This window comes from Rhineura floridana, chromosome 13 (genome assembly GCF_030035675.1).
Source record: "Rhineura floridana isolate rRhiFlo1 chromosome 13, rRhiFlo1.hap2, whole genome shotgun sequence".
Taxonomy (NCBI): domain Eukaryota; kingdom Metazoa; phylum Chordata; class Lepidosauria; order Squamata; family Rhineuridae; genus Rhineura; species Rhineura floridana.
In genome coordinates this window covers 20,560,572-20,588,545 of record NC_084492.1, presented here as the reverse complement: position 1 = coordinate 20,588,545, position 27,974 = coordinate 20,560,572, and the positions used below count along the sequence as shown (strand labels likewise).

The window sequence follows — 27,974 nt, the reverse complement described above, 5'->3', positions numbered from 1 at the left end:
AAATAAAGCTACACATTTAATCTCATGTCAATGAAGTTTATTCCAGCATGGTTCATAAATGCCAATTCTGTGCCAGTTCTGACATGCAATGTTAAAAAGTCACGTGAAAACACATAGCTTAAAAAATACATTCAAATATTTGTTTTAAAAAAAGCAGAAATACAAAATGTTCATTTGGAAAGTCCCAAAGGCCTTTATCTAGACTAGGGCGAGTCTTTTAGTAGCCCTGTTAAGGAGCCAGCCTTCAGGGCAGCCCTTTTTATTACTTGATTATCAACCCAAGCCATTCCTGAAAAAAAGCACCTTTAGTGCACTGCTAGGGCCCTGCTAGCAATTGTCACTGCAATAATGACTTCTTGTATGTACAAAACTACTATATCAATGCATCGAGATTTAGCATATGTGGTAAATAATGTGTAGTAATACATTGTTGAAGGAAATATGACACAAATTAATATTTTCTATAGTTGAGAAAAAGGTGGACAACAACATAAGCTCTCAATGTATAACTCATAGTTTGAGAATGAGGCTACTGATGTAGCTCACTTTAAAAACATATTTGTGACTTCTTTCCCTCACTTGGATATACCCCATTGATTTTGCCCCATAAGCGATGTTCCAGTTTGTAGAACTGTTCCTCTGAACTGCTATTGCTTGTAGTGTTCTTTTTGTAAACTATTCTAGTTACTGCATTAAAAGCCTCTTTTCACCTCTTTAATTGCCTTTGTAAAAGGAACAAAGCTGGATCTAGAAGAAAATTGCTTCCTAATTTAGCACCTTTCCCCCATTTCCTTGTTTCAAGGCAAGTTTACCCAGATTTTTGGCTCTGTCATTGTATGATGGCTTGTATGATTATAATGGTTCAGATCCTCCTCCTCCATAAAGGCATGGTCATTGCTGGACTGAGATATTTCTTTCCAAATCAGTCTGAAACATTTTCTTGTGGATTGTCTCAAGGGTGAAACTGATGCAAATTTAGATGGCCATTGCTGAGATCTCTTGTTCGCTGCTATTACTTAAGTTCTAGACATACAATGGAGGAAGAACGTAACCAGCACCCTTGTCTGATTTCTTCAGAATAATTCAAAGGTTGAAAATAAGATGTCACCCATCTTACTGGTAAGCTAGACATAGTGTGAAAGCATGTAAAGGTGCCATGGGTCTATGATCGTGGGTCCAAATTATACCTGACGTTAAATGCATTTGCATTTAAAGTGCAGGGTTTGTTTTTTTTAAAAAAAACAGTATATAACTTCAGCTGGGGGTAGAGGGGCTTATAATTTAATAGAATCAAAGGAGGCACAGAGGAGAACCGAACCCTTTTCTCCTCTGTCGTCTTGAGAAAAATCGCTCCACCAAAGCTGGTGTTTGCTTTGAGGGAAAATTCCCCATTGGTGCCAGTGGAGGATTTTATACTGAGAATACTAACTTTGGAGAAGGAATTTTCCTTAAGACCACAACAGGGGATGCTTATTAATTATAAGCACCCCACCTCCTTGCTGATGCAACCTTGTTTTTTCAAAAACCTGCAGGTTAAGCAGCTTGGCCCTGCGGCAGGAGCTCTTTCCTAGCTCTGCTGTGATCTTATGAATAAAAGTTGCAAACACACTAGTTGCAAGGACAAAGCGTTCCATTTGCCACACCTGGAGGGGGAACAGGATGATCTGCTGATCAGCTGAGAAATCTCTTTGAAGCCAATCTTTTTTTAAAAAAATGCACTCAAGCTGCTCCCACAAGGTTTTATAGTAAAAAGGGGGTGGGGTTTGAAAAACGTTGTGTGTCCCCGTTTTCAGAAGACAGGTGGAGTCGCGCTGGAGGTGGCAGAACAGTGAGTTTCTACCCAAAGACTGAACATAGGACCTTCTGTGCTCCGAAACATGTGCTCCTCCACTGACCTAGAATCCTTCATTTTTATTTTTATTTTTTTAAAAAGACCCATGTCTGCCAATAAGGATAAAAGTAAAAATGGCCATTTCTCTCTCCCCTGTTTGGAGGCAGTGTTCCTCTGAATGCCAGTTGCTAGGAACAAGTAGGGAGAGTGCTGTTTTACTCAGGTACCACTTGCAGGCTTCCTAGAGGCGTCTGGCTGGCCACTGAGGGGACAGGATGGCAGATTACTGCTCTGATCCAGCAAACTCTTATGCCTTGCAAGTGTAAGCTTTGATCACAACTCAGCTGAATTCGGCACCATGAAGCCCAATGCCACAAATTAAGTGATTAATTGCATGTTGCATACAAATTATGAAAGAACTTTGAAGCTGGATTTCAGAAAAGAAATGCTTTGGAAGAGGGACTATAATGTGGGAAAGGGGCAGGGGTGCTTAGCCGCTTTGCCCAAAACTCTGGTATTACACTAAACACATCTTTAGTCTTTGGAGCCTTGTAGAGTAGGAAACTAGCTCTCTGTGTGTAGACAAGGCATATACAGAGTCCAGAAATTGTGGAGAGGACAAGACTAACTACCCCCCATTCATATTCTCCTGAGCTGCTTTTCCAAAACAAAAAGCCTTGAGGCTTTTTCATGTATTTGTATGTAACATGTAAACCCTAATTCTGTGGGAAGATGATTGCTGCATCTATAAGTAATAAAGGTGTCTCCAGCAAGAGATGATCTAGTTCCTGTATTTGTATTCTCTTTGTAACGTACAAAAAAATATCTATCTGAAGAACTGTTTTTTTTTTTAAAATGCTGAACTTAACAAGACTGTCCTAGAGTGCTGCGCCCAGTACCGAACAACCACCAAACTGGTCTGATGCAATCATCAATATACACAACCCTGATTTACGTATTAAAAAAAAGTTAAATTTTAAGAGGTGGTCTACTACATAGTGCATTGTAATGTTGTGTGAGGGAAGGTAGAGAAAAACATCTAGGCTCAAACAGCAGCAGTTTTTGTAAGCAAGTTCCTCATGAGACTGGAATATTGTCAGCAGTGGCTTTGGTGACGTTCTGTACAATAATAGAAAGTTCATAAAAAGATTACACAGGCTAAAATGACAGAGAGTGTCCCCCTTGACTCCTCTCCTTTTGGCTCTGCAATCCATCAAGGCTCTGTGCTTCAGTCTGAATCCGAATCTGAATCCTCTTCTAAAAAAAAAAAAATCCATCAAACATGTCAAGTTTAGAGTGGGCCTTGTTTGATATACGCGCAATAGGAATGCACTGTGCAGAGTGGAGAACAATGCCGCATTTTTTTCCCCAGAGGGCTACTTCTGGCAATTTTGAAAAGTGGAATATTTCCTGCATCTTTGTAGCACACTTCACCTTAATGGCCACACTGTTACTGCCCCAGAACTAGTAGCCCCAGGTGCGAACTGGCACACACATCAAAAGACAAATCCAGACACGTCAACTGTCTGGATGAGCACTACAGATTATTCACAACAATGGCTCCTATGTCTCGATACCTTTCTGAATCTTTTTTAAAAAAACGTTTCCTGTCTTTTTAAAAAAGAAAATAGAACTTGAAATGAGTGACTCACAACACAGCCATATCATTTATTCTAAAGACAGAAGCTAAAGGTTCATTGATTCGGCTTCTGAAATTGGTGAAATTGGAGAGGAAACTTGCTCCTATCTGTTGCAAATACCGCCCACGGGGGTTAATGAGCTTAGGTCTGTGGCTGATGGCAATACAGGGCTGGTTTGTACTTACCTTCTGATTTGTGTGGCTCAGGGGCATCTGAAGAATCTCCTTGCTTGAGGTATGTCATCAGGTCGTGAAAGGTAAGGTAGACATAAATGCAATAGACAATTGTGGTGATGAATCCAAACACCTAAAGGCCAAAAGGTGCAGGAGACAGCTTTTGAAAATATGAATGAAAAAACTGGGTAGGAACAGTTTTTTGACTGCTCTCTGTCTCCCTCACATGGAACCAAAGGGTTGTAACAAAGTCATAATTGTGACTGGGTTAACTGCATTTATTTCAGTGGGTCTACTCTGAGTAGAGTAGCCCTTTGCAATGGTCTCAATATATATTAGGGCTGCCATCTAAATTTAATCCAATTCACTAATAGGAAAAAAACCTTGTGGTTTAAGAACATACCTATAGCCAACAGATATGTTACTTAACAGCCTTAACAAACCAGGTGTTCTCGACAGGAAGAATTTGGCAATACATTCTCTGAGGATATGGTGAGTGGTGGCAACAACTGCATCTCCAAAGATGGAGAATTACATTTTTTGTATGTTTGTTGGTGGTGTTCTTACTTTGCTTCTTTCCTATGTTACTGCTGTTTCTACAGAGAATATAACATAGAAAATTATATTTCTCTCATTATTCATCTTAGAAATCTGTGTCAAATTTATTTTTATTAATTTCAAAGCCTTTTTATTAGTCAACATTGTATGGTGGTGAAGACAGCCTTTCTTCAAACTGGAGCTTATATCCTATTTCAATTTTAGATGCATTAACAGTTGAATCTGAAAATGCAGTTTGATGTAAAATTAGACTGATTACAATATGTTGCTACTTAAGCAATGAATCTAGCATTTTGTATTTTACCTAACCCTAGGGGTGTTTGGTTTAAGGAATTGTTTTGCGGCTACAATTTTGCACTTATATTTTATTCTAATAAAGCTACCTATTATTTACCAGTGTGTGTTGATTTCAGGGGAAATTTGGCCCTGAATCCAGCACCTTGGCCATTTAGCCAAAGGCTACTGTATAGTGGGGTATTTTGCCTTAAGGCTCCAGGACAAGGAGTGTATTCTTGACTGTTGTCTTTTGGAATCCTTGGCAGGTCTATTTCTGGCACGTTGGGTTTCCTCTTGGCCCAGAGTGGGTGACCAGGTTTAAGGGGTGGTGGCAGTCTGCCTACCATACAGGGTTGTTGTTGGTTTAACTCAGCCCTGGTAAGGGAGGCATGGGTTGTGCCTGGATAGGATCCATTGCCCTGGGCTTGGGAGTTGACCCCCTGGTGAGAATTCTTGACACTTCCAAGCTACACAGGAAGTGGATTGAACTGTGAAAGACCAACCCAAATTGAGTTTGCATTTTTACAGATTTGTAGGGCAGTACAATATCTCAGAAAGGAGGTCAGGTCTCCTGCTCCCCTGGTGCATTCACTATAGCTGCCCAATTTCCCTGCTTTTTAAAGTTTGATAGAAATGTCTGTTGGCTATAAGTATGTTCTTAAATCACAAGGGTTTTTTTTCCCTATTAGTGAATTTCTTTGCTTTTTAATTTCGGAGGTAAGAAATGGGATCCTGTGCAAGTTTGCTGAGAATGGATTGATCATTTCTATGCTTATTGAGTGCAATGGGATTTACTCCCCTGCAATCATGCTTAGGATAGGTGAAACTGACCACATGGAGGGAGGAGGGTGCAGGTGGGAGCAGGAGGGCAGGTTTGATCATTTGCATGCTTATTGAGTTTATTGGGATTTACTCCTGTGTCATCATTCTTAAGATAGGTGAAACTGACCTGCGGGAGGGTCAGGAGAAAAAAGTGGAGGGGGGGAGGGAAGGAGATTGGGTGGCTGGGTGGGTACTGTACAAAGGGAAAGCCCCTTTCCTTTGTTAACAGTATCATTATTTTTTGGAGTTTTCCCCTTTTTATTCTACAACAGACACATGTAGTCTCCTACCCAAATTTAAACCAAAGGTATCTCCAGCTATATCCACACCAGACATTAAACAGTCATGGCTTTCTCCAAAGATTCCTGGGAAGTGTAGTTTGTGAAGGGTGCTAAGAGTTGTTAGGAGACACCTTATTCCCTTCACAGAGCTACAATTCCGAGAAGAGGGGCTGACTGTTAAACCACATTGGAGCTCCAATCAGTGGAATAGGAGTCTCCTAACAATTCTCAGCACCCTTTACAAACTACACTTCCCAGGATTCTTTGGAGAAAGCTGCAACTGTTTAAAATGGAAAAATGTCTGGTGTGGATGTGGTCCCATTAGTCAAGCCAAACAGCTGTTAGTCTGGCTTTTAGAACACCGACAGTTGGTTCTTACTGAGTATGCCTGCACTACCATAGATTCTAATGTTAATTTTTTAAATTAAAAATCAGCCATTCCTTTTTCTTAACTTTTAAACTGCAGAAGATAAAGGTCAGAGTATGGGGTAAGGTCAGTAATAGGATTGCAGGTACTCTATGGACATGGCTGATTTTTAATTAATTTCAACAAATTAACAGAAAATAAGTCCAACAGGGGTCTGGATTTTTTTCACTTGCTTTACCCTTTGAACTCTGGATTCTCTTTGTGTGATTTGTGTATCGCCATGAAAACTTAGAGGGTTGTTAAGAAAGCATTTTTGAGGTCAGGATTATATGTTTTGTAAGATTTTGTGTTGAAATGAGCTTATTTAAATGACGGAATATGAAAAATACATGCTGGCTATAGTATACAGCCACGAAAGCTGTATAATAAAGTTTGCCCAGAAACTAGAGCCATGTGCAAATGACCTCTCTAAATTCTCCATCCTAATTGTATGCAAAGAAATTGGAGGGACATTCCCAGGCACTGTGTGCATGTACACAAGTGTAAGAATTGGCTGCTGCAGCAAAAACAAGGGAACAATATTCAGAAGAAATTCTGCAAAGTGGTCTTTTTCTTGGGGAGGTGGGGGTGAGGAAAAAAATATCATCAGAAAAAAATGTCTTCTCAGCTCAGATCCTAGTAAAAACAGTAATTCTGAAGCCAACAAAATAGTTATATTACAAATTAAAATGTAGAATTATAATTTTACATTATGCAATATTGTTTGTTAAGAGAATAAGGGAATCCCTACTGGATCAGGCCAGTGGCCTATCCAGTCCAGCACTCTGTTCTCATGATGGTCAACCAGATGCCTATGGAAAGCCCGGAAACAGGATCTGAGTACAATTATATAAATCATATCATTTGTAACAAGCATCATTTTAGAAAAAGCATCCTCCTCTGCCGTTTTCATAACTTACAATTGGGGGGGGGGGAAATCAAAATATATCTGGTGTTCAATTACGTAGGACAGGTAGGCAGAATTTGTCCCATTATCATGATCTAAAATACAAAGTATGAACCTGCTCGAAACATTAACTTACTCCTGCTGCCTTGGATGCCGTGTCAGAATATTTTGAGATGGCAGCAATCGAGATGGCAAAATATATAATAGCAGCAATGATGCCGCACAAGAAATCCTGTAAAACAAAAGAATTAGGGAAGAAGTTATAAAGGGAAACAGGGGTAAGGTTACACAAAGCATGTATCTCCTTAATCCAGGGTCAAAGAACTTTTTCAGCCCGAGGGCCGCTTTCCTTTCTGGGCAACCTTCTGAGGGCCACATGCTGGTGGTGGTGGAGATGCAAAAGGAGGAGGCGCAACAAATATAAATTTAACTTTTGTACAGTCGGCTAGTTTCTACACACACTTCTCTCTTGCCCCCCTCCAGGCAAGCAAGAGGCATTATGAGAGTCCTGTGACACATTCCAGTCAGAAAAAAACCCTCAAGAAAGTTACAATGCAGGGCCAGTGAGGAGGGTGTCCTGAGGAGAGTTTCGAGGGCCGGTTAGAGAGACCTGGAGGGCTGCATTTGGCTCTTGCAGCTGAGGTTCCCCATCCCTTCCTTAATTGCTCAAAACCAGGCAATTGGCAGCCCCAAATCAATTTTATCTTGGCTCTTGTGGCCCTACCAAATTATTTAATTTCTATTCCACCCTCCCTCTCAAAGGGGCCCAGGGTGGCAAACATCAAATCAGTAACAAGGTGTAGTCAAGATTTTTTTTTTTCCTCCCCAGAGTATGCTCTCTGGGTTTTGCATTTGATGCCTCAGCCAGTCTCGGGCGTGCAGGTTGGTGCCCTACTTATTCTAGATTAAGAACATAAGAAGAGCCCTGCTGGATCAGGCCAGTGGCCCATCCAGTTCAACATTTTGTACTCACAGTGGCCAACCAGATGTCAATGGGAAGCCTGCAAGTAGGTCCTGAGTGCAAGAGCACTCTCTCCTCCTGCCGTTTCCAGCAACTAGCATTCAGGAGCATACTGTTTCTGACTGTGGAGGCAGAGCGTAGCCATTGTGGCTAGTAGCCATTGAAAGCCTTCTTCTCCATGAATTTGTCTAATCCTCTTTTAAAGCCATCCAAGTTGGCGGCCGTCACTGCCTCTTGTGGTAGCAAATTCCACAGTTTAACTATGTGCTGTGTGAAGTACTTCCTTTTGTCTGTCCTCAGTGTTCCACATTCAGCTTCATTGGATGTCCACGGATTCTAGTCTTACGAGAGGAAGGAAAACTTTTCTCTAGCCACTTCCTCCATGCCATGCACAATTTAATACACTTCTATCGCGTCACCTCTTACTTGCCTTTTCTCTAAACTAAAAAGCCCCAAATGCTGAAAACTCTCCTCATAGTATTCTCATGGGAACCACAGTAGGGACACCCTTCCCCCACTTGCTAGGGTGCTCTCAGCTACACCTGTTGCATGGGTTCCTTCACTTAAGCTGGGGCTTTGGGCGTTATCCCAGAAGCATAAGAATGAGCACTGCACCTGCAGATCCCACACTCCAGTGTTGGAACCCGACATGGAGAAATGCAGCTGCACTGACCACTGCACAGTGGGCTGGGCTGTGTAGCAAAATATGCTGGACCACTCTCTGGAAAACAAAATGTTCTCTTGCCTTTATATTTAGTAAGCTCTGAAACAGGGAATGAGTTTAATGAAACCCATCTGCCCTGATCCAGCTTTAATCGTATGCATCATTAGAGGCCCCATATAGAAATGTGCCTCTGAATCAAGGACACATCTAACCAGTTCAGTGGAGCCCAGCTGAACATCACAATGCAAATGCACGTCCAACAGGTATACGCAGGGCAGCCTCTAAGTCAATCTCTCTTACTACAAAGGGCTGATCAGTGTTTTGTAACAGTCTCTCTAACTTTTGAGCAGCAATAGTACTGATTACTGTAATGTGTTCTATGTGGGGCTGCCCTTGGGGTTGGTCCACAAGCTGCAGCTGGTGAAAATGTAGCAATGCAACTGCTCACTGGGGCAGGACATCGCCAACATGTTATCCTGTTGCTAAAAAAACTGCACCGGCTGCATGTTAGCTACCAGGTTAAGTTCAAGGTGGCGGTTTTGGTGTACAAAGCCCTATGCAGCTTGGGAGTAGGATACCTGAAAGATCATCTTACCCTTATATACCCAGTCAGTCACTGCACTCTGCAGGTGAGGACCTCCTGCAGATACCATCTTAACAGGAGGTTCGTTCTGCACAACATAGGAATTGGGCCTTTAGTGTTGTGTCACCAACCCTTTGGAATTCTCTCCCTTTAAATATTAGACAGGTGCTGTCTCTCTTGTCTTTTTGGTGCCTAAGAAGACCTTCCTCTTTCAACAAGCTTTTAAGTAGAGATGGAATTGTTTTTAAAATATGTTTTCAGTGTTTTACTGCTTGATTCCCGATTTGGGCACCTTCTGGGAAAGACATGATATACATTGAATAAATAAAAAAACACATGGAGAACTTGTAAGATGTAACAGTGTTGCCTTACACATGGTACACAATTGGGTCTTTCTCTGTCCTGAACAGATGAGAGGACTAGTTTGTCATCATACAATGAAAATCCTTCCAAGCAACTGAAATTCTCCAGAGACTGGAAAGAAGTTGCTATTGTGTGTCATTCTGAGAACTGTTCACATTTGCTATTAATAGAGCTAAGGTTCCTCATCCAGGCCTTGCCCCCTGGTGCATTTTTCATTGCAGAATTAACACAGAGGTACACCTTACATGATACTGTTGTGCATGCGACAATGTCCCCAAATAATCATTTACGGTTTTCTTTCTGTAAATGATAATATTATTACATTTAAATCCCACCTTTTCCCCAAAGAGCTCAGGTTGGCATACAAACATGGTCTCCCCCTCCTAATAACCCTGTGTGTCTGTAACAGAGTGATTAGCCCAAGGCCACCCAGTGAGCTTCATGGTAGAGTGGGGATTTGAACCCTGGTCTCCCAGGTCCCAGTCCAACATTCTAACCACTCTATATTTATTGGGATAAATGTTTTCTGACAAAGTGATCTAGTGATGCAAGTCTGAGGGTCCAGACAAATTTTTCATTTTGAAAACCAAAAAGAGCCTGGGACAAAAACAAAACAAAATATACGTCTATTATTGTTTTTTGCTTTTTTAAAAATTTGAACCAATATATTGGGATTTTTAAAAAGTCCCAGTGCTTTTTGAAACAAAAACTGATCCAGGGAAGCAGATTTAAGTGCCTCCTTCTGACAGAACATATATTACTTTGTTTTGAGACATTTCACTACCCCGAGATCCATTAGAATTTCTACAGCAGATGACTAGTTCTGCACTGCTTGTGCATGTCACCCACTGCATCTTCTCAGCAAGAAAAACTGAGTGGCTGATGGGAAATAATAAAGTATCAATAAGAAACTAAGCTGGAGTGCAGCTTTCCATTTTTCAAATACAGTATTGCTTTGCTGAACAGGGCATTTGTTTGGAAGCACAGCAGCACCTAGTGGTCAGTTTGTGGAACAGTTAGTAGCTATTGATAGTAGGCTTCCAAGCCAGAGGCAGAGAAAATTTCTTCCCGTTATTATTATTTCTTTGGTTTATTCATCACTTTCTACAATAGAAGGGTCTCAAAGCGAGTTACAAGTTAAAAAAAAGCCTAAAACAATAATATGAAGAGTGTTCATCCACAACAATCAATTAACAAGGCAAATATCCTTCCCCACCCCATCAGACGTTGAACATGAAGAACAGGCCGAAAGAAAATCACACTACGTTAAGGTCCACATGCCTGAGAGAATAAGAATGTTCTTGCCTGCTGCCTAAAAACAGTCAATGTTGGTGCCAGGTGAACTCCTTGCAGAGAGCACTTCAATCGAGATGTTGCCCCTGAAAGGCTTGCTCTCTTGTTGTTGCCTTCTGAGCTCCCCTTGGAGGAGGCACACTGAGAAGGTATTATTAAAAGTGCTTTGACGGAAGCACTGCTATTATTGGCTGTATTGCATACTCAAGATGATAGTGAAATATAAGGTGTAATGTAGTTCATAAAACAACCTGTAAAACTCAATTCCTATCAGAGATAACGTTGGTACAAAATAAATGGGTGTGTGGACTCTAGGGGTGTGCACAAACCACAATATTTGGTTTGGATCCTGATTCAGCTTGAATCAATCTGAAGGATGCTCAATTTGGCTTGGGTCTTCCAAGTCCACCTTGTTCTCCTCTGCCCTCATTCACTATTGGGAAACCAAACAGTTAAAACTTCCTTATTCCTTTATGACAGAAGTGGCTGAAATTTGCAGGCACAGTAGCCACTCCAAAGTGGATAAAGCCTGCCAAATTACAGACAAATAGGTCCGTGGGCCTCTGTGCTGGATGCCTCTAGAATGTGACACTTCTTCCCCAAAGGAGCAGTCTATCACTTTTCCATTTTTGGCCAGAATTGGATGAAATTTGCAGGCAAACCTGATTCTTGCCCAATTGCAGAACGATAGCTACACAGGTTTCCATACAGGAGAACCCATTTCAATTTTGTGGTGGAAAAGGAGTAACTTAGGGTAGAAACACACTTACTTTCTGCTGGTTCTGCTGCATCTCCACCTCTCTCTTCAGAAAACTGGGGCACATTATGCTAGTCAAACCTGCCCCTTTTTACTGTGAAACCTTATGGGAGCCACTTGAGTATGCTTTTTAAAAAAATTGGCTTCAAAGAGAGTTCACAGCTGATTGGCAGATAAACCTGTTCCCCCTCAGAGTGTGGCTAATGGAAACACTTTGATCTGTTGACTAGTGTGTTTAAAGCCTTAATCTCCTCTGGTGTTTTGTGGACAATTGGTCTCAAAGTTACAGACACAAGAAAGGTTCCTGGTAAGAAACCTGCCAAACTGCAGACAAATAGGTTCAGATTGATACTGCAGTGGGCAGAAATAAAAGTGATTCATTTATTTATTTCTTATTTATAAAAGTATTTATATATCACTTATCTTACAAAACATCAGCGTGGTGTGCAGCAACATAAAAACAATCATTAAAATGACTGGCTACTCAAAAAATATTTTAAACAACTGCACAGCAGGTTGGCATAAATTTTTTTTTCAAGAGATGCCTGAAAATCAAAAGTGAGGATGTCTTCTGCATCTCTGCCAGAACAGCGTTCCACATCATGGAACTTGTGACACTAAATGCCTGACTTCTGGTTGAGACTTCTAACATGAGGGATTTGTTTTCCAGGTAAGCATTCCCTCCGATTACAAGTTAAACCTGTCAGTCACAAAGGAGCTCTCCCCCACCTCCCTTCTTGGTCTTCCTTAAGCTTATTAACATAAAATTCACTCTTGCAAACCTGTTCCCTCTCCCAGAGCACTGGGAAATTATTTAGCAATTACTAGCTAAACTTGTCAGTCACAATGGAGCTCTTCTTCCCCACCGTCCCAATTGTGGTGTTTGCTCTCTCATCCTCCATAATCCCATCCTGATGTTATGGTAAAATAAATTTCAATTTTGGCACACACTTGTCTGCAGCATTTTTTTAATGTTTGGATCGCTACTACTGCCATGTAGTAGTGCTTCAACTCATGCTGCCTTGTAACGATACCACATCACATTGAGAAGCTCAAATGCCTCCAAGACATGTTGTTTCACCTTGTGATCCGGGATTTGTTCAAATCCAAAGCATACCCCTAGTGTACACTCCAGAAAATGATGCCTCCCATCATACTGCCATCATCATCATACCCCAAACTCTCAGAAACTTAAATGTTTCCAGTCTGAAGTAAACAGGTATGAATCTTGCAGCTGTTTCAACATATCACTTGTTTAGGAAATGCCAATTTATAATCTGATATCCTACTCTACACTTAAGTATGTATAACTAAAATAAAGGCACATTACTCCCATTCACTTGTGCTTCCAAATCCCTCTCCATCCTGTTTCATTTTTTAGACTGTATGCTTCTCAGGGCAGGGACCTGTCCAGTTGTACTTTGGAAAGTGCCGTGCAGATTGAAGATAATGATGATACTTAACATTTATAAAGCACTCTTAAGAGTTCAAAGCATATCACAGGTTCTGTCGTGTTAGACTCCTTAAAAACAACCCTGCAGGGGTAAGTTAGTATTGCTGTCCACCCTATTGCACGTGGTGATACTAAGGCTGAGAGAGAATGGCTTGCCTAAAGCTACCTAGTTGAGTTCTTGGCAGGGGCAAGATCAATAGCTCAGCCTCACAGTTCTTCTGCTATACCAGTTATATTAATAGTCACTCGCTTTAAAAATGAACTCGCATGCAATCAAAATGAAACTGCTGAAAGACTAGTACTTCCTTCTTGAGTGTTTGGGAGAATTCCAAGGTTTGGAAAAGTATAGAAAGAAGTTATAGAAAAAAACCCAAGTTGGCAAAACAGCAACAACCCAACCCCCAAACAACCCAGTGAGGACTGAGCATGGTCAGAGGTCACAGGTCAAATGGAATGGAGTATCCTGGAAGAGAGTACAGCTGGCTTGAATGCTGAACAAGGAGCATTCCACACTGCAACATTTTGTTGCAGGTCCCACTTGTAATAGTAGTAGTAATGATAATGATGGTATTATTAGGTAGATCTTGTCCACAAGAAACCAACACTGACAGAGATAAACTGTTCAGTTATAGCATCAAGACATGGTGATGTGTACCTCACAGATCTCAAAATGGTACCCATTTTGGCTGCTACGCAGAAGATTAATGTTCCAGCCTGCCACTGCAAGTCATCCTAGGAGGCAACAAGGACAGGTATTGCCCATGGTAGCTTTGTGCTAAAGTGGTCATGAAACTAGGAAGCTATGCCCGATGACACTGTAGGCCCTCCCCAAATCCTCAACTATCCATCACCCTTTCACATAATTTTCCTTTGAAATTCTGTGCAGCTCCCCCACATCTTCCTTCATGCTTCATGATATTCATGCTAAGCCCATGCAGGGGTGGGGAACCTTTGGCTCTCCAGCGGTTGATGGACTCCAGCTCCCATCAGTCCCAGTCAACATGTCCAGCGGTCAAAGACAATGGGAGTTGGAGTCTAGCAGTATTCCCTACTGGCCAGTCTACAGAGTGGATGGAAATCATGGGGTCCATTTAGATTGATCTCAATAGAGCAGGTGAAAGCGCTGATATTGTCCAGACTCCATGAATGTTGATGATCATATAGAGCCTCTTTGCATTTTGGCTTACTACCAATCAAATTGCAAGGGTGTTTATGTTACCTGAGGATAAAACACTAAATCAGTCCTCCCAATCAAGAATCCTGAACAATTTCACGCACTTACCGCCAAAAGCCAGTAGACTGCTTTGACCTTCTCATTAAGCTTTAAGGAATATGCAAAGAAAAAACACAGGGCCAGCAGAAATGTTAATAAGGGTACGATCAGGAAAGATGCAGCTGCCGAAGCAATATAACAGATGAAGATGATGAATGACAGCACCTGCAGCACAAAGGAGAAGATCTCTGGTTATCTAGAGCTCAGAACCTGGGGGCCTTTCCAGATGTCCCTGTTTATTGAGCATTCATCACGATTTGTGCTTGTGATGTTATCGGGGCAGCTATACACACTTTCAATACCATTTCTACCAGAAGACGTTTTGGGGAGGTCATACTGCTTTGTTTCTAACAGGTGCAGGTCCTGTACTTTCTTGCTGAAAACTTGCCACTTTTCATATCACAAATATGCTGTTTGGTTTCTTTCTCACCCTTTTGTGGCTATAGCAAGAGAGTGCCCCTCCAGATGGCAATAATGCGGTAACATTGGGGAAGCGTCACAAGACAACAAATATAGCACAGTGATGGGTGGACAGTCCAGTATAAATCCACCACTGAAACCCTATTATTGCATCAATGTCATGTTGCAGAATACACCCACACAAACCTACCTGTTTGGAAGGGCCTCGTGTCTGCCTGCCCGCATCTTGGGATACCCTTGGCAGAATCCTTGTATTTTAAAATTATTATGGACAAACTATCCAGAATAAAAATTGGTGGGCTTGAGTGTCAAAGCACTTAATCATAGAACCATATGCAGAGAAAAAGCACACACTCTAGACCAGTGGTTCCCAACCTGGGGGCCGGGACCCCCAGGGGCCCCGCAAAGTAATCCAGAGGGGGCCGTGAACAGTAAAGAAATAAATTATTTATTAATTTTTTTAAAAAAGTCTTCACTCCCTCTACACTGTCTGCTTTCCACTGGCGCTGCAGATGACACCTCCCCCTTGCTCCAAACAAGAGGGGAGGCCTTTTCTGAAGCTCCAGAGCGTCTTTCAGGCGCACTAAGGGCAGGCATCTGCCTATAAAATACATGGCAGATGCCAAAGGAGGCTGAGGGTGGAGCTACCAGGAAGAAGAGGGGATTACTATCACTGATTCCCGTCTCCTTGCACTGCCGCTACTGACAGCGCCCTTACTTAGAATGAGAGGAGAGGGCTTTTTGTGAAGCAAAAAGAAGCAAGCCTGCAAAGAAAGGCTGCTTTCCCCCTTCTTTCCTGGCAGCCAGCCTGCCTCCCTGGGGGGATGGGGTCACAATTTTTTTCCAGCTTATAAAGGGGGTCCCGTGCTCATAAAGGTTGGGAACCACTGCTCTAGACGAAGGAGCTTAAGATCTTGTCTAAAAAGGAAACAGGACGCATTTGCAGGGATGGGGAATTTGCTGCCCTCCAGATGTTGTTGGACTACAACTCCCATCAGCCCTGTCTACTGGCGATGTTGGCTGAAGCTGATAGAAGTTGGGGTCCAACAATATCTGGAGGGCTACAGGTTCCCCATCCCTGTTTCAGAGGGAAAGGCAAATAGGAAACAGACATTATAATGGCACAGGTCAGCTTGCCATTCGTGTGGTGAATTTCATGTGTGCCTTGTTCTCTTAAGCAGCTTGCTAGAACGGGTGCGCACATTCCAGGCTTACAGGGTCTGCTTTGCTTATTTATAGAACCTTGAGATTCACCAACTGGAGCCAAAGGTTCAAAAGACACTTGGAATTAAGAAACGGGGCCCTTCTGACCATGTTTAGTTAGCATAAGAATTTGTTTTTTCTGCCTGAACAGAGCTCGTAGTCCAGGTGTGGGGAACCTTTGGTTCTTCAGCTGTTGCTAAACTATGACTCCCACCAGCCTCAGCGAGCATGGTCCATGGCCAGGGATGATGGGCATTGACGTTCAGCAACATCTGGAAGGCCAAAAGTTCCCCACACCTGTCATAGTCCTTTCTCAGAAAAGTCTACTCCATTCCTCCTCTCTAAATTTCATCAGCCTAATTTAGAGGGAGAAGCAATTGTTAAACAATCAGGAATTAGAAACTGGAAATCACCCAGAGATTGACCAGTAGACCACAATTCTAGACAATCCCTCATTTGGAGCTGAAACCTCAATAATTTCATCTTTATGGCAAAACAAGCTTGAGGCTGCAATGCAAAACATGCTTACTAGGGAGTAAGCCCCACTGAACACAGGGGAACGTCCTTCTGAGTAAACATGTATAGGATTGCACTTTGAGAGAGGAAATTAGAACCAAAGGAGTCCATCTTATTCTGCTTGATTGTTCCAAAAAAGGAAGGTCTGGAGAGGAAGCAGGCAGTAGTTTCTGTCTTTAAATTCAGGAAATTGCTCAAAGCAAGCAATCCAAAGCAACAAATGCTTTACTCTCAGGAAACAAGAGCTACACTGGAAGGTCTGCATCTTTCTTTCTTTCTTTTTTGGAAACAGTCATGCAGAATGCCTTATTTGGAATCTGGAAGTAATTTCTCTTGCAGAAAAGCTTGAAGTAGGACACAGATGTTTCAATATGTGACCTCATATATGATCCTTATTTCATGATTGTTTATTTATTTATTTCATTTATAGCCCACCTTTCTTTCTCCATGGAACCCAAGGCGGCATACATGTTCCCAGGCGGTCTCCCATCCAGGCACTGACCAAACCCAAACCTGCTTAGCTTCAGCAAGGTGGTGGCCTCATGTGCCTTCAGACCATAGCCTGGGACGATTATACCATCAGCCATTTCCTTCGGGCTTCTTCCTCTTTCAAATTGTCACTTGTCAGCAGCCATTCCATCTGGCTACAACAGAGGTAGAGAAGGGAAGCAGGGCCACTTCATTGGCTCTGCTGACAGATCAGCAAATCAGCTGGTCATTCTAAGAGCTTTATAACTAAGAACCAGTTCCTGAGTTTGCTTTTTTCCTTTTCCTTCTCAGTCTTCTTTCCTTTTGTGTCATGCATTTTAGAGTGAAAGCCTGAGAGAAGAAACTGCCTTATTACTTTGTAAGCCACTCTGTGAGCCTTTTTCGGCACCAGAGCAGGGTAAAAATGCTTCAAATAAAGAGGGGATATCATTGCTGTCACTAAATCCTACTAAAAGAACAAACGATCAAGGACTATAGTAGCAGCAGCACTGTGGCCAAGATCTAGAACACAGTGTGTGGACTTGGGTTTCCCTAACAAAAACCCCACCACCAGCTCCTCCCAACATGGAAAATGAGTAGTTCTGTAGATCCTGGAGAGGGATGTTGGAGAATTTTGTCAGAAATTAAAATGGAAATTATCACAACATGTATGTTTGTCGGAGGTCAGGAACGGAAATCACACAAGCAAACATAAACAGTATTCGCTAACTTTTTCATGTAAATAGTTATGTTATATTCTGCATTGTTTTTGACATTTCCATTCCATTGAAATTGATTACAGAATGGCAGTAGTTTCAGCAATAGAAGACAGCGAAATTAATAACACAGATTTTAGCGTAAGCCAAACTGCAGCAGAACGGAAACAGTGCTGATTGCGATGAACACAGGATGGGATGGGAATTGAAGCCTCCCTACATGCCTAATCTTGGCCTATATTTGCAGCTATATGTCTCTTATCAGGGCTGTGGAGTCAGTACGCCAAACCTTTGACTCCGACTCCTCTATTTTTCTACTGTCCGACTCCGACTCCACCCAAAATTGCTTCCAACTCCACAGCCCTGGAAAGGGCTGTAAATGTCTTTTTAAATTGGAAGCTCTCATAGGAGCATTTTTATCGCTGCCTGAATATGCACTGATCTTGACATCACAGCATTTGTCTTCATCTGGGTCCTGTGTCATACACTGACACACAAAATGTTTTCCATCTTATGTTATGGTGAAATGCTCAACTACAGCTGATTTCATGGGAAGCTTCTTTGACATTTTGAATTTATATTTTAAAAAAATTGTCAATCAAAATTTATTTTGAAGCCGGAGTCGGAACATTTCTACCGACTCCGACTCCAACTCCACCCAAAATTGCTTCCGACTCCGACTCCACAACTCCGACTCCACAGCCGTGTCTTGTATGACATGCATTCTCTCTCTCATGCACACACACTTTCCTCCCAGGAGTTCCAGACAGCATACATGGAGATTGTCTAATTTTTATCTTTACAACATCCTGAGTGTTAGGTTAGGCTGAGAGACAAGTCCTATTCAGGCATTCAGTGCCAATGTACTGGCGGTGGGTGGGGTGAGGGTGATCTCAGTGGCCCTACGTGCTCAAGTTGGGCCCCCAGTGTCCAATTCTATGACCCTCCACATGTTAGAGAAGGAGGTCTGTAAATGGGTCAAGGAAAGAATTTTCTGAGAAAACACGTCTTCATTAATCCCCCCCCCCAGTTGGAAGTTTCTATTATGCAGAGAAGGAGTTTAAAGAGAGAGAAACACAGATGGAAAAGGAGAAACAGCCATGGTCCCTTCAAGAGATAATTCAACCATTCCCTTCAAAGTTTAGATCCTCTAGACGTGTCATGTAGACTCCAAGCTGGATGGTATCTTGGAATGGAAGGGGAAGCAGAGAGATGCAAAAGTCCGGAAACAAAACAGTTTAAAACAGCAACAACAACACAGGAAGAAGTTTCTCTATTTTCCTCCCAGGCCTTTACACATGTGCCACCCACAGTATCTATGCTGTTCTCATTTTTTCTGTCTTAGGTAGGCTGCATAACAGAACTGGAAAGATTTTAGTCATTTTTGGATGGGGTGTTTAAGATGTAGGCCACATTCACACCATACATTTATTCCTCTATTATTCCACTTTAAACAGTCATGGCTTCCCCCAAAGAATCATGGGAAGTGTAGTTTATGAGGGATGCTGAGAGTTGTTAGGAGACCCCTGTTCCCTTCACAGAGCTACAATTTCCAGAGTTCTCTGGGAAGAGAGACTGACTGTTAAACCACTCGGGGGACTGTAGCTCTGTGAGAAGAGTAAGAGTCTCCTCTCAGCACTTTTCATAAACTACACTTCTGAGGATTCTTTGGTGAAAGCCATGACTGTTTAAAATTGAATAATAGTGGAATAAATGTATGGTGTGAATGTGGCTGTAATCAAAAGACTGGAGGAACATTGTCTTCAAGTAGTAATAACTAGGTTCCTGATCTAAACTGATCCCTCTTGAAGCTGGTATCAGTCTTGCTGGGCAAAATATAAAAGCATAATACAGGTATCTTTCTCTCTCCCTCCAAAGGGACTAACAGCAAGTGTGGATGGGGGAAATGACATAGGGCGGAAGAGCTGAACTTCTCCCCAGCACCAAGTCAGAACTGGACCCCTCCCAGCATCCATCCTTGCAGATGCTTTGAAGTAAAAAGCAAACAAACAAGTGGGGAGATCTATTTATTTATTTATCTAATCACAAATTTCCTGCATCATGTCTGTCTCGGGCAAAATAATTCAAGCCAGCAAGGCAAGGCAAGGCTCCATTCAAGGGTCCAGTCTGTATATTTATCTTGACTAGGCCCTTGCTTTCCTCAAGGGTGGAGAACCAGGGGCCTGACAGGGGCATAGGTGGCCCTCAGCCTAATTAAATGTGGGTGGAGAGAGGAAAGGAGGGGGAGAAAACTGGGGAGGATGAGTAAAAATGCAATTTTAAAATATTTTTTAACATTAAAAATGGGCAATAAATTAAATAATGGTAAAACTGAGGGGGAAGAGCGGGGAGACCCTCTGCAAGCAATCTCTGCAGACCTCAGACAAAAGGGATCTGCCCTTTCCCCATCAATAAGAAGAAGGTGAGAGACAAAAGGGGGTGCCCCCATCCATTTTTGATTCTGGTCCTGCTCACCACAGACACTGACCCTCCCCCCCAACAGATTACCCCTGAGCAAATGTGGCCCTTGACAGACTTTCCCCCCATGCTCCAGGGTGATAAATATGGGCTCCCTCCATTTTCTTATTACAACATTCCTGTGAGGTAGGTTAGACAAGAGTGTGCAAGTGGCCCAAGGTAACCCAGCAAGCTACATGGCTGAGCGAGGACTGAAACTGGGATCTCCTGAGTCCACACCCAACCCTATCCTCGACCCCACATTGTTTCTGGCCTGATCGGCCAGTGGGCTGTTGAGGCTGCAACCTGTACACAGAACGCTAAGCAAGGTATTCTGGAAGTGGAAGGGTATCTGAGAGGTGGCGTTTGATGGTAAGGTTAGCCCTGGGACTGGAGATCTGCCTTGCCATTGGCAAGGGGACCTAGGGCCACTGGAAGCCTGCCTCCCAGGAATAATATCACGGCAAGGGGGAGACCAACCAGGTCCCATCCAAAGAAGGAACAGCTGCAGAGAGCTTCCCCCTGCTCCCACTTGAAAGAACATGAAGCTCTTTCTGCTGCAGAAGCAATAGAAAAGGCTCTGGCCCCCATTTGTCTGCCAAAGGAACAAGAGCTACCAACTGCTATTCACGCAGCAGCAAGGGACGATCCGCCTGGCCCAAACTGGATATAAACGCTTGCAGCTCGTCACTGTGTTCTGGCCTTGAAAACACCCAGCCCCTTCCTCTCCCTTTTCCCTTGTGTGCCTCTTGTCTTTTTAGTTTGTAAGCCTGATGGCAGGGCCTGCCCTCCCCCTGCTGTGTTTCTGAGAGAGATGCTTTGGGGAGTCAATAACTGAAACGCGGGAGAAAAATACAGTGAATGAATAAACAGGAAATTTTGTGTAAGGAGTCACTAGGCGCTATAACCATTTGGGAAGTAAACAAAATGAGAAATAAATACAACAGAAGAGAGGAGGAAACTGAAGGAGTAGGAATAAAGGCTCTATCTCTCTCTAGGCTCTGGATCCAATTGAATGGATCCTTATCTCCCCCACGGCCGTTTGACAGGTGGGCTGGGCTGTCAAATCTGTCAGTCATAACATCGGGTGACCCAGTTTTGCATAGCGCTGTGCTTCAGCTGATCAAAGCCCTGTGCAAGCCCCGGAGATTTGCTGAGTCTACCCAACGTCCCACTCATGTCTGGTTAGCGATACTCTGCGGTTGTGGAACTGTTTCCACTGAAAGACAAAATACGTTCTCATTTCTACAGCACTTTTTAACAGTGTGGGCCTACCTATGTCAACTCAAAAGTAAGCCCTATTGAGCTGAATGGGGATTGCACCTGGGCACAGAATTGCAGCTCTGAGTATAAAGTGCTTTACAACCCTGCTCTCATTCATCCAGATAGCAACCCGATGTGACTATTCTCTTTTAACTGATGGAAAAGTAAGACAAAGAGAATCAGAAGCCCAACTGATTCCATATTTGAGCTAGAAATTATGTGTGCCTCTGCCAAATTTCCATCTAGCATTACACACTGGGCCAGACCATGAAGTAATTATTTTGCCTGTAGCCTCAGACATTCAGCATTCTTCTAAAAGCTGGAAATTTGCACAGAGAAGGGGAAAAGAGGGTAACTTAACGCCCATGTGGGAAGAAGATAGATCAGGATCTACTGGTATCACTTCAGAAAGTGATTTGCAGTAGATCGACAAGGATTTCTGACTCCCAACTGTTTAACAGTGGCAATAACAAAATGACTCCGCCCTAAATTATACCAACTAAAATGAAGAAATCTGGGGCTCCTGAATACCAGGAGTGGATTCTTGTGTGGAAACACTGAACTCAATTTCAGGTGTATGAGTGGTATTCAATGCTAGTCCTACTCAGAGTAGACCCACTGAACTTAAAGAGACATGACTAACTTAGGTTCGTTAATTACAGTGGGTCTACTTACAGTAGGACTTAACTGAATACAACCTTTTGTCTTTTGGGCGGCATCACCTAGAACTGTGGGTCTCAAGATTCTAGTAAAAAACAAAACAAAACTAGATACTACTTGGAAGTCTGCCCACCCCTGACTTGATAAACTGGTTTGTTAGGGCATGAACCCTTCGTAAGGACATAAAAAGCAAAGGCTGCCATATTGGTCCGTAACAAGAATGGGAAGGGGGAGCCTTAATAATCCACAGCTGGGCAAATACTTTTTCTAGGACCAGCCAAAATGGAACAAAACAGCAAACAAGCCTTCAGGTTCTCCAGAACTGTTCATCAGGATGAATCTCACAAAAGCAGGAATTGGCAAGATGAGGAGGGGGAGGAATTACAAAAGTTAGGCTGGATACTGAAGTCTTATAACAAGGATGGGAACTTTTTTCAGACCGAGGGCAGCACTCTCTTCTGGGCAACATGCCTGTGGTAGGGCAGAGCCAGAGATAAAGTGGGTGGGGCAATGCATATAAATTGTACCTTTGTACAGTAAGCTAGTTTCTATATTAGGGATGGAATCCGTAGGTTTATGCCAGTCCAAAAGCGTTCCATCGACCAAACAGACTGGTATCGATTTGAGTTCGTCCTCTGTCTGCTAGCCACTGCTTTTACCTATCCTTTTTCCCCCCGCAAAAAAAAAAATATTAATACTGATATTTTGAAAGGGAATATCGATAAAATTATAATTCTTAATATCAGTATTTTAGAGCTTTTTTTTTTTTTAAATCCTTTTCTAAAACAGCAGTGGAAAAACGCTACATAAAAATCTGATCTGCTACAAGCAAATTAATGGAAAATTCAATACCAAATCCAAAAAGGGTGGAATTTTAGCACATCCGTATTCTACACACACCTCTCTTTAACCCCCATCCAGACAAGTAAGAGGTATTATCAAAGTTCAAGGACATAATTCAGCCAGGCAAAAATGCTTGGAGCATGAAGTAGGGCCAGTGACAAGGAGAGGAAATGTGGCATGGGGAGAGTTACAAGGGCCAGACAGAGAGGACTGGAGGGCCACATTTGGCCCCCGGGCCTCAGGGTCCCCTCCTTGTAAGTAAGAATGTACATCACCAGAAGCACAAGACATTTCCATATTGTCAGATTTCAAATAGCTGCATCCACGCAAGGACTGAAGTGCAACAGCCCATTCAGTCTCGCATCCCATTTCTGATAGTGGCCAACCTGATGTTGCTGGGGAAGCCCACAAGCCAGACACGGAGGCAATATCCCTTTCCCAGTAAACAGCACTCAGTGGCGTATTGTCTCTGAACCTCAGGGGTCCCCTAACAGGTGCTGATGGAACTCTTGTGTATGAGTTTGTTTACTCCCTTTTTGCAGCAGTCTGAATTGGTGATCCCCCACCCCAATCTCACGGCAGGGAATTCCACTATTTCATTATGTGTTTTGTGAAGAAGCTCTTTCCTTTGTCTGCCTTGGAACTCCTGCCAATCTGTTTCAGTGGATGACTCATTAAGACCAGATTTTGGGAGGGGTGGTGGTGGTATTCTCTCTCTCCTCTTTTTCTACAACATGCATAGTTTGATAACATTCTGTAATATACCCCACCCCAAAAACATACACACATAAAGAGCTGCCTTTAGGAGACTCCTTAGAACAGATCTCAGCATTGGAACATTCAGAGGAGCGCTGACAACATGTCCTTCTTCAAAGCTGTTTTGTGAAAAGTTCACCACTCTCATAAGCTGCAACATCAAGTTTGAATGTCCAGCTAATCTGTAGCCTAGAAATAGCTCTAAGGGGAAGACTTTAGCATAGGAAGTTGTCTTATGCTATATGTCCATTGTTCCTAACCTATTTTGGGTCACGGCCCCGTTGAGAATCTGATAAAAGCTGTGGACCCCCATAAATAAATAAATACATTCAATTTATTTTGCGGCATTGGAAATTGATTTTTTTTGCACCTGGTTCATTGGCCCTCTGAAGCCCATCTGTGGACCCCTAAGGGTCCATGGGCCACAGGTTAAGAACCCCTACTCTATGTTCATCTCATCTAAGAGTGCTCAGGTAACAACAACATAAATAGGACACATCCTACCCCACCCAACTAAAAGATGAACACCAATGGGGTGAATAAAACATCTTTGCCTGGTGCCTAAAGATTGACAGCGTTGGCGCCAGGTGGATCTCTCTGGGGAGAGCATCCAACAGTTGGGGAGCCACCACTGAAAAGGCCCAATCTCCATTCTTTCCTCAGACAGGGCACATGAACAAGGGCTTCAGATGATGAATGCAGGGTCCATGTAGGTTCATATGGGGAGTGGCGGTCCCTAAGGTATTGGGGTCCTGAGCCTCACAAGGCTTGATATTGACAATGTGCTTTCACTCAGGTTGCCTTTCTACAACAGGGCTGGGGAACCTGTGGCCGTCCAGATGTTGTTGGATTCCATCTCCCACCAGACCCAGCCAGCAAGGACAATGATCAGGACTGATGGGAATTGTAGTCCAGGAACAGCTGGAGGACCAAAGATTCTCCAGCTCTAATCTACATATCTGACAGATACTACAAGGGAGGAGTAGCCACAATAGTTCCCTCACGAACACAATTGTACGCAGAGCCCTGCTGGATCAGACCAAAGGTGCATCTAGTCCAGCACTCTGTTGTTTACAGCAGCCAACCAGTGCCCTGGAGAGCCCACAGACAGAGTTGAAAGGCATCAGCTTTTAAACTCATTGTTTCCCTCACAGCAAATGATATTCAAAGATATACTGCCTTTGAAGGTTCCATTTAGCCATCAGGATAAGACCTGCCCCTCTTCCTGTCTCATCTGGTGTTAAAGTCTGTGTGCTAAACAGATGCTTCCCTAGGAAGGTCCAGGCTGGTTGTGTGCCTAAGTGCCAAAACTAGACACAAACAGAACCTCTGTACCATTGTAATCTTGCAACTTCTTTTTTTTCTCCCCCACCCACATATTTGGAAGCAGGATCTGCGCAAACCCGATGCCTCTTTCCCATTCCAAAAGCAAGGGAGCATTATAATCACATTTTCCGGGCTCTACGGCAAACACACACAAAAAGAATCAACACTCAGGATAGAACAAGTCCTTACAGCGGGCTGGGGACCCTTTGGCCCTCCAGATGTTGCTGAACTACAATTTCCATCAGCCCCAGCAAGCACAGCCAATGGTGACGGGAGCTAAAGTTCAGCAACATCTGGAGGGCCAAAGAGTCCCCACACCTGCCTTATGGACAGCCTGCAGCACCCTGAAAATTCTCTGGAAGGGCAGAGAGAAGTAGGAACATCTGGAGGGCTACTCCAGTAGGGCATTTCCAGAGGGGCAGCAGTGTCAGTTTGTAGCAGCAGAAGTCTTGTGGCACCTTAAAGACCAACACATTTATGATGGCATAAGCTAAAGGTAGCCAATGTGGTGACTTCCAGTTGTTGTTGGACTGTTGTTGGACTCTTATCAGCCCCATCCAGCATGGCCAATGATCAGGGAAGATGGCTGTAGTCCAGCAACATCTGGAGGGCATGACGTTGGCTACCCAGATCTACTTGGCTTCCACTGAGTTACGTCCCTCCTTCTAAAAGCAGCAGTGAGGAACTGTGGCCCTCAAGATACCGCACTCCAGCTCTCATCAGCCTCAACCAGCATGGCCAATGCGCAGTCCAATAATATCTGGAGGGTGCCATGTTGGCTATCCCTGGCATAGGCTTTCATGGACTAGGGACCTTCCAGTATGGTAAATGCTATCATATGCCAACAACACCCTTCTGTGTTCTACCTAGGACAAACAAGCTGGCCACTACACAAAATAATAAATGGGTACATAATGTGGCACCAGAAATGACAATATTCAAAGACCAGTGGGTGAACATTTCAACCTCAGTGGTAGCTGGTGCACATTGGAACTGGTAGGACGGAAGGCAAGGGAGACCAACAGTGGGTGGAGCCAGAGTCAATGATGGGTGGAACTAGAGCCAATGACAAGCAGAGCCAACTCATTCGAGTTTTGTTCCCATCATCTTTGTTCAACAAGGGCAAAAATGAGATTAAGGAGGAGAAAGCTGACAGGCAGGTCCACCCCTTGGGCTAGTTTAGTAAGAGGACAGGCAGGTGGAGACTGGCTGAGGACAGACTGAGGATGGTGGGGCAGTGCCCCATTCACTCAAATGGACCAGCCTCCACTGTTCAACCTCCCAGGATTCTCTGCCACTAACCTTAAGGTGGCCATTCTTAAATCAAGAGACTTCAGTGGGAGACTACAACACGAAACCAGTGAATTGCAATTTAACGAGGGAATGAATGCTATCACTTGTGGTTTGAATCGGAATAGTGATTTCTTATCACAGTACAGTGAGTTAATTAACTTACTGGTGCTAGGATGTCTGTGTTGTCAATATCACCTACACTGTGACTGTCTGGTTCCAGGCTTGTTTATTGAGCCTTTATCCTGGCCTGCTTGCACAAAGTTTCTGGCAAGTTCTCGCATTTAACTGAGCATTCATTCTGATTTGTTTGCCAGGAGACTGCCCGGCATCATGTCAAACAATCGCTTCCAGGACATTTACCCCTCACTTTCCTTACTGCAAAGATTCCATTTCTTTAAAAGTGAGCTTGTTGCAAAAGGGTGCCAAGTCCATTTCAACCGGGCCACTTCAATCTGCCTGCATGCAAATGAGTTCCAGTTGCAAAACAGCAACGGCCTGGAAGTGGCCGCTGTTAACACCATAATCGTGGCAGTCTGTAGGACTTGTGTGCTTTTCACTTCCTTCGGTTGTACAACGCCCCCTCCCCGAACGCTATTTACACCACCAACTGAGGACAAAACTTGCTGCATCGGATAAAGTGGACTTTAGTCCAGTCAGGCCATAATAAATTGGTTCGCCTTTACTGTACCAGAAGCGGTTTTTCCCAGTAAAGAAGCCACACACGGCCTGCGGGTCCTCTTCCGATTCATCAGTTACAAAACTCCCAAGCCTCCGCCGCCGAGTGGGCGTGGTGGTCACACTCAGCTCCCTCGCGATTAAAAGAAAGAAAGACACAGTTCCTCCTTTCTTTTGGGTGGAGGGCTACGATAATCTCGCATGACATAATCTGCTGGAGCCACATCCTGCTTTGGGAGCCCGGAGCGGCTGCGATCCGGCAGCACAGTTTACCTGGGCGGAAGCCGCCACTGAAGAGACTGCGATCCAGTGTGCACCGTTTCCCTGGGAGTAAGCCTCCATTGAACAGAGTAGGCAGGGATTCACTTACAGGGATAAGGAAAGATTGCACTGCAAGAAGGGCACGTTGGTATCAAAGGACGCAGATCTCACCCCCACCCCCTTGGCAAACTTTGCCCTTGCAAGGGACTGGAAACGTGAAAGGAGGAGATGGTTTCTCCGCCACCTCCCCATTTTCTTCCTTCCTTCCCGGTCGTAGATGAGCTCATCGTCCTCTCTGCCTCCCTTCCTCCCCACCCACAGCCCCTGCCTGGAGTTTGCAATGAATTCACCCACTCCCCCTTCTCTTACCGCCTGAGCCAGCAGCAGCAGCCCTTTGCGAGAGACCAGAAACTCCTTGAAGGACAGGAGAAGGCGAGCCCCCGGCGGAACCCCGGCCGGGTCGGGATCTTCCGCTCCGGTTCGCTCCATGCTCCGCAAGCGGCCGACGGGTTGCGTGGACCCGAAAGCGCGCCGCTAAGTTGCTTGCGAGTAGCGCTGCTTCGCAGTGACAAATTGTTTTTTTAAAAAACTCTTTTTTCTTTTCTCAAGAGGAGGGAAACGGAAATCCTGATTCTGCGGAAACGGGGACAGGAAAATAAAAAAAAGCCGCTGCCAAATCTGAGCGTGGGTCGCCTAAAGAGAACAGCCGCTGCAGCGCGGCGATCTCGCCCCCACCTCGTGTTCTTCGCCCCGCCTCTTTTCTTCCGTGGTCAACCGAGCCTTGCAAAGATCGGCTTCGGAGGCTGACGCCGCCACGTTATGTGACATCTCCCACCGCCCCAAGCTGCAGCAAGCAGAGAGAAGTTCACCGTTCAA

General features: G+C 43.8%; 1 protein-coding gene across 2 annotated transcripts; it reads right to left on the bottom strand.

Annotated features, from left to right (window-relative positions):
- Nucleotides 1–946: 946 nt before the first annotated feature.
- On the bottom strand, nt 947–27,974 carry CMTM3 (CKLF like MARVEL transmembrane domain containing 3). Of its 2 annotated transcripts, none has more exons than XM_061593781.1 (5): nt 27,468–27,974; nt 14,251–14,406; nt 7,031–7,126; nt 3,657–3,777; nt 947–3,088 (listed from the first exon to the last, which is right to left on the bottom strand). In XM_061593781.1, the coding sequence occupies exons 1-5, from the start codon at nt 27,585–27,587 to the stop codon at nt 3,060–3,062; spliced, it is 522 nt and encodes a 173-aa protein (XP_061449765.1). In that variant the 5' UTR covers nt 27,588–27,974; the 3' UTR covers nt 947–3,059. The 2 variants fall into 2 exon arrangements, with proteins under 2 accessions (XP_061449765.1, XP_061449766.1); XM_061593782.1 differs by lacking the exon at nt 27,468–27,974 and adding an exon at nt 27,111–27,187.

Excerpts from the sequence above, each read along its gene's own strand:
- CMTM3 (XM_061593781.1), bottom strand. The coding sequence starts at position 27,587 with ATGGAGCGAACCGGAGCGGAAGATCCCGACCCGGCCGGGGTTCCGCCG. Across the intron at positions 7,127-14,250 it reads CAGTCTACTGGCTTTTGGCG|GATTTCTTGTGCGGCATCAT; the intron begins GTAAGTGCGTGA and ends TTTGTTTTACAG. Across the intron at positions 3,778-7,030 it reads CGGCATCCAAGGCAGCAGGA|GTGTTTGGATTCATCACCAC; the intron begins GTAAGTTAATGT and ends TTTGGCCTTTAG.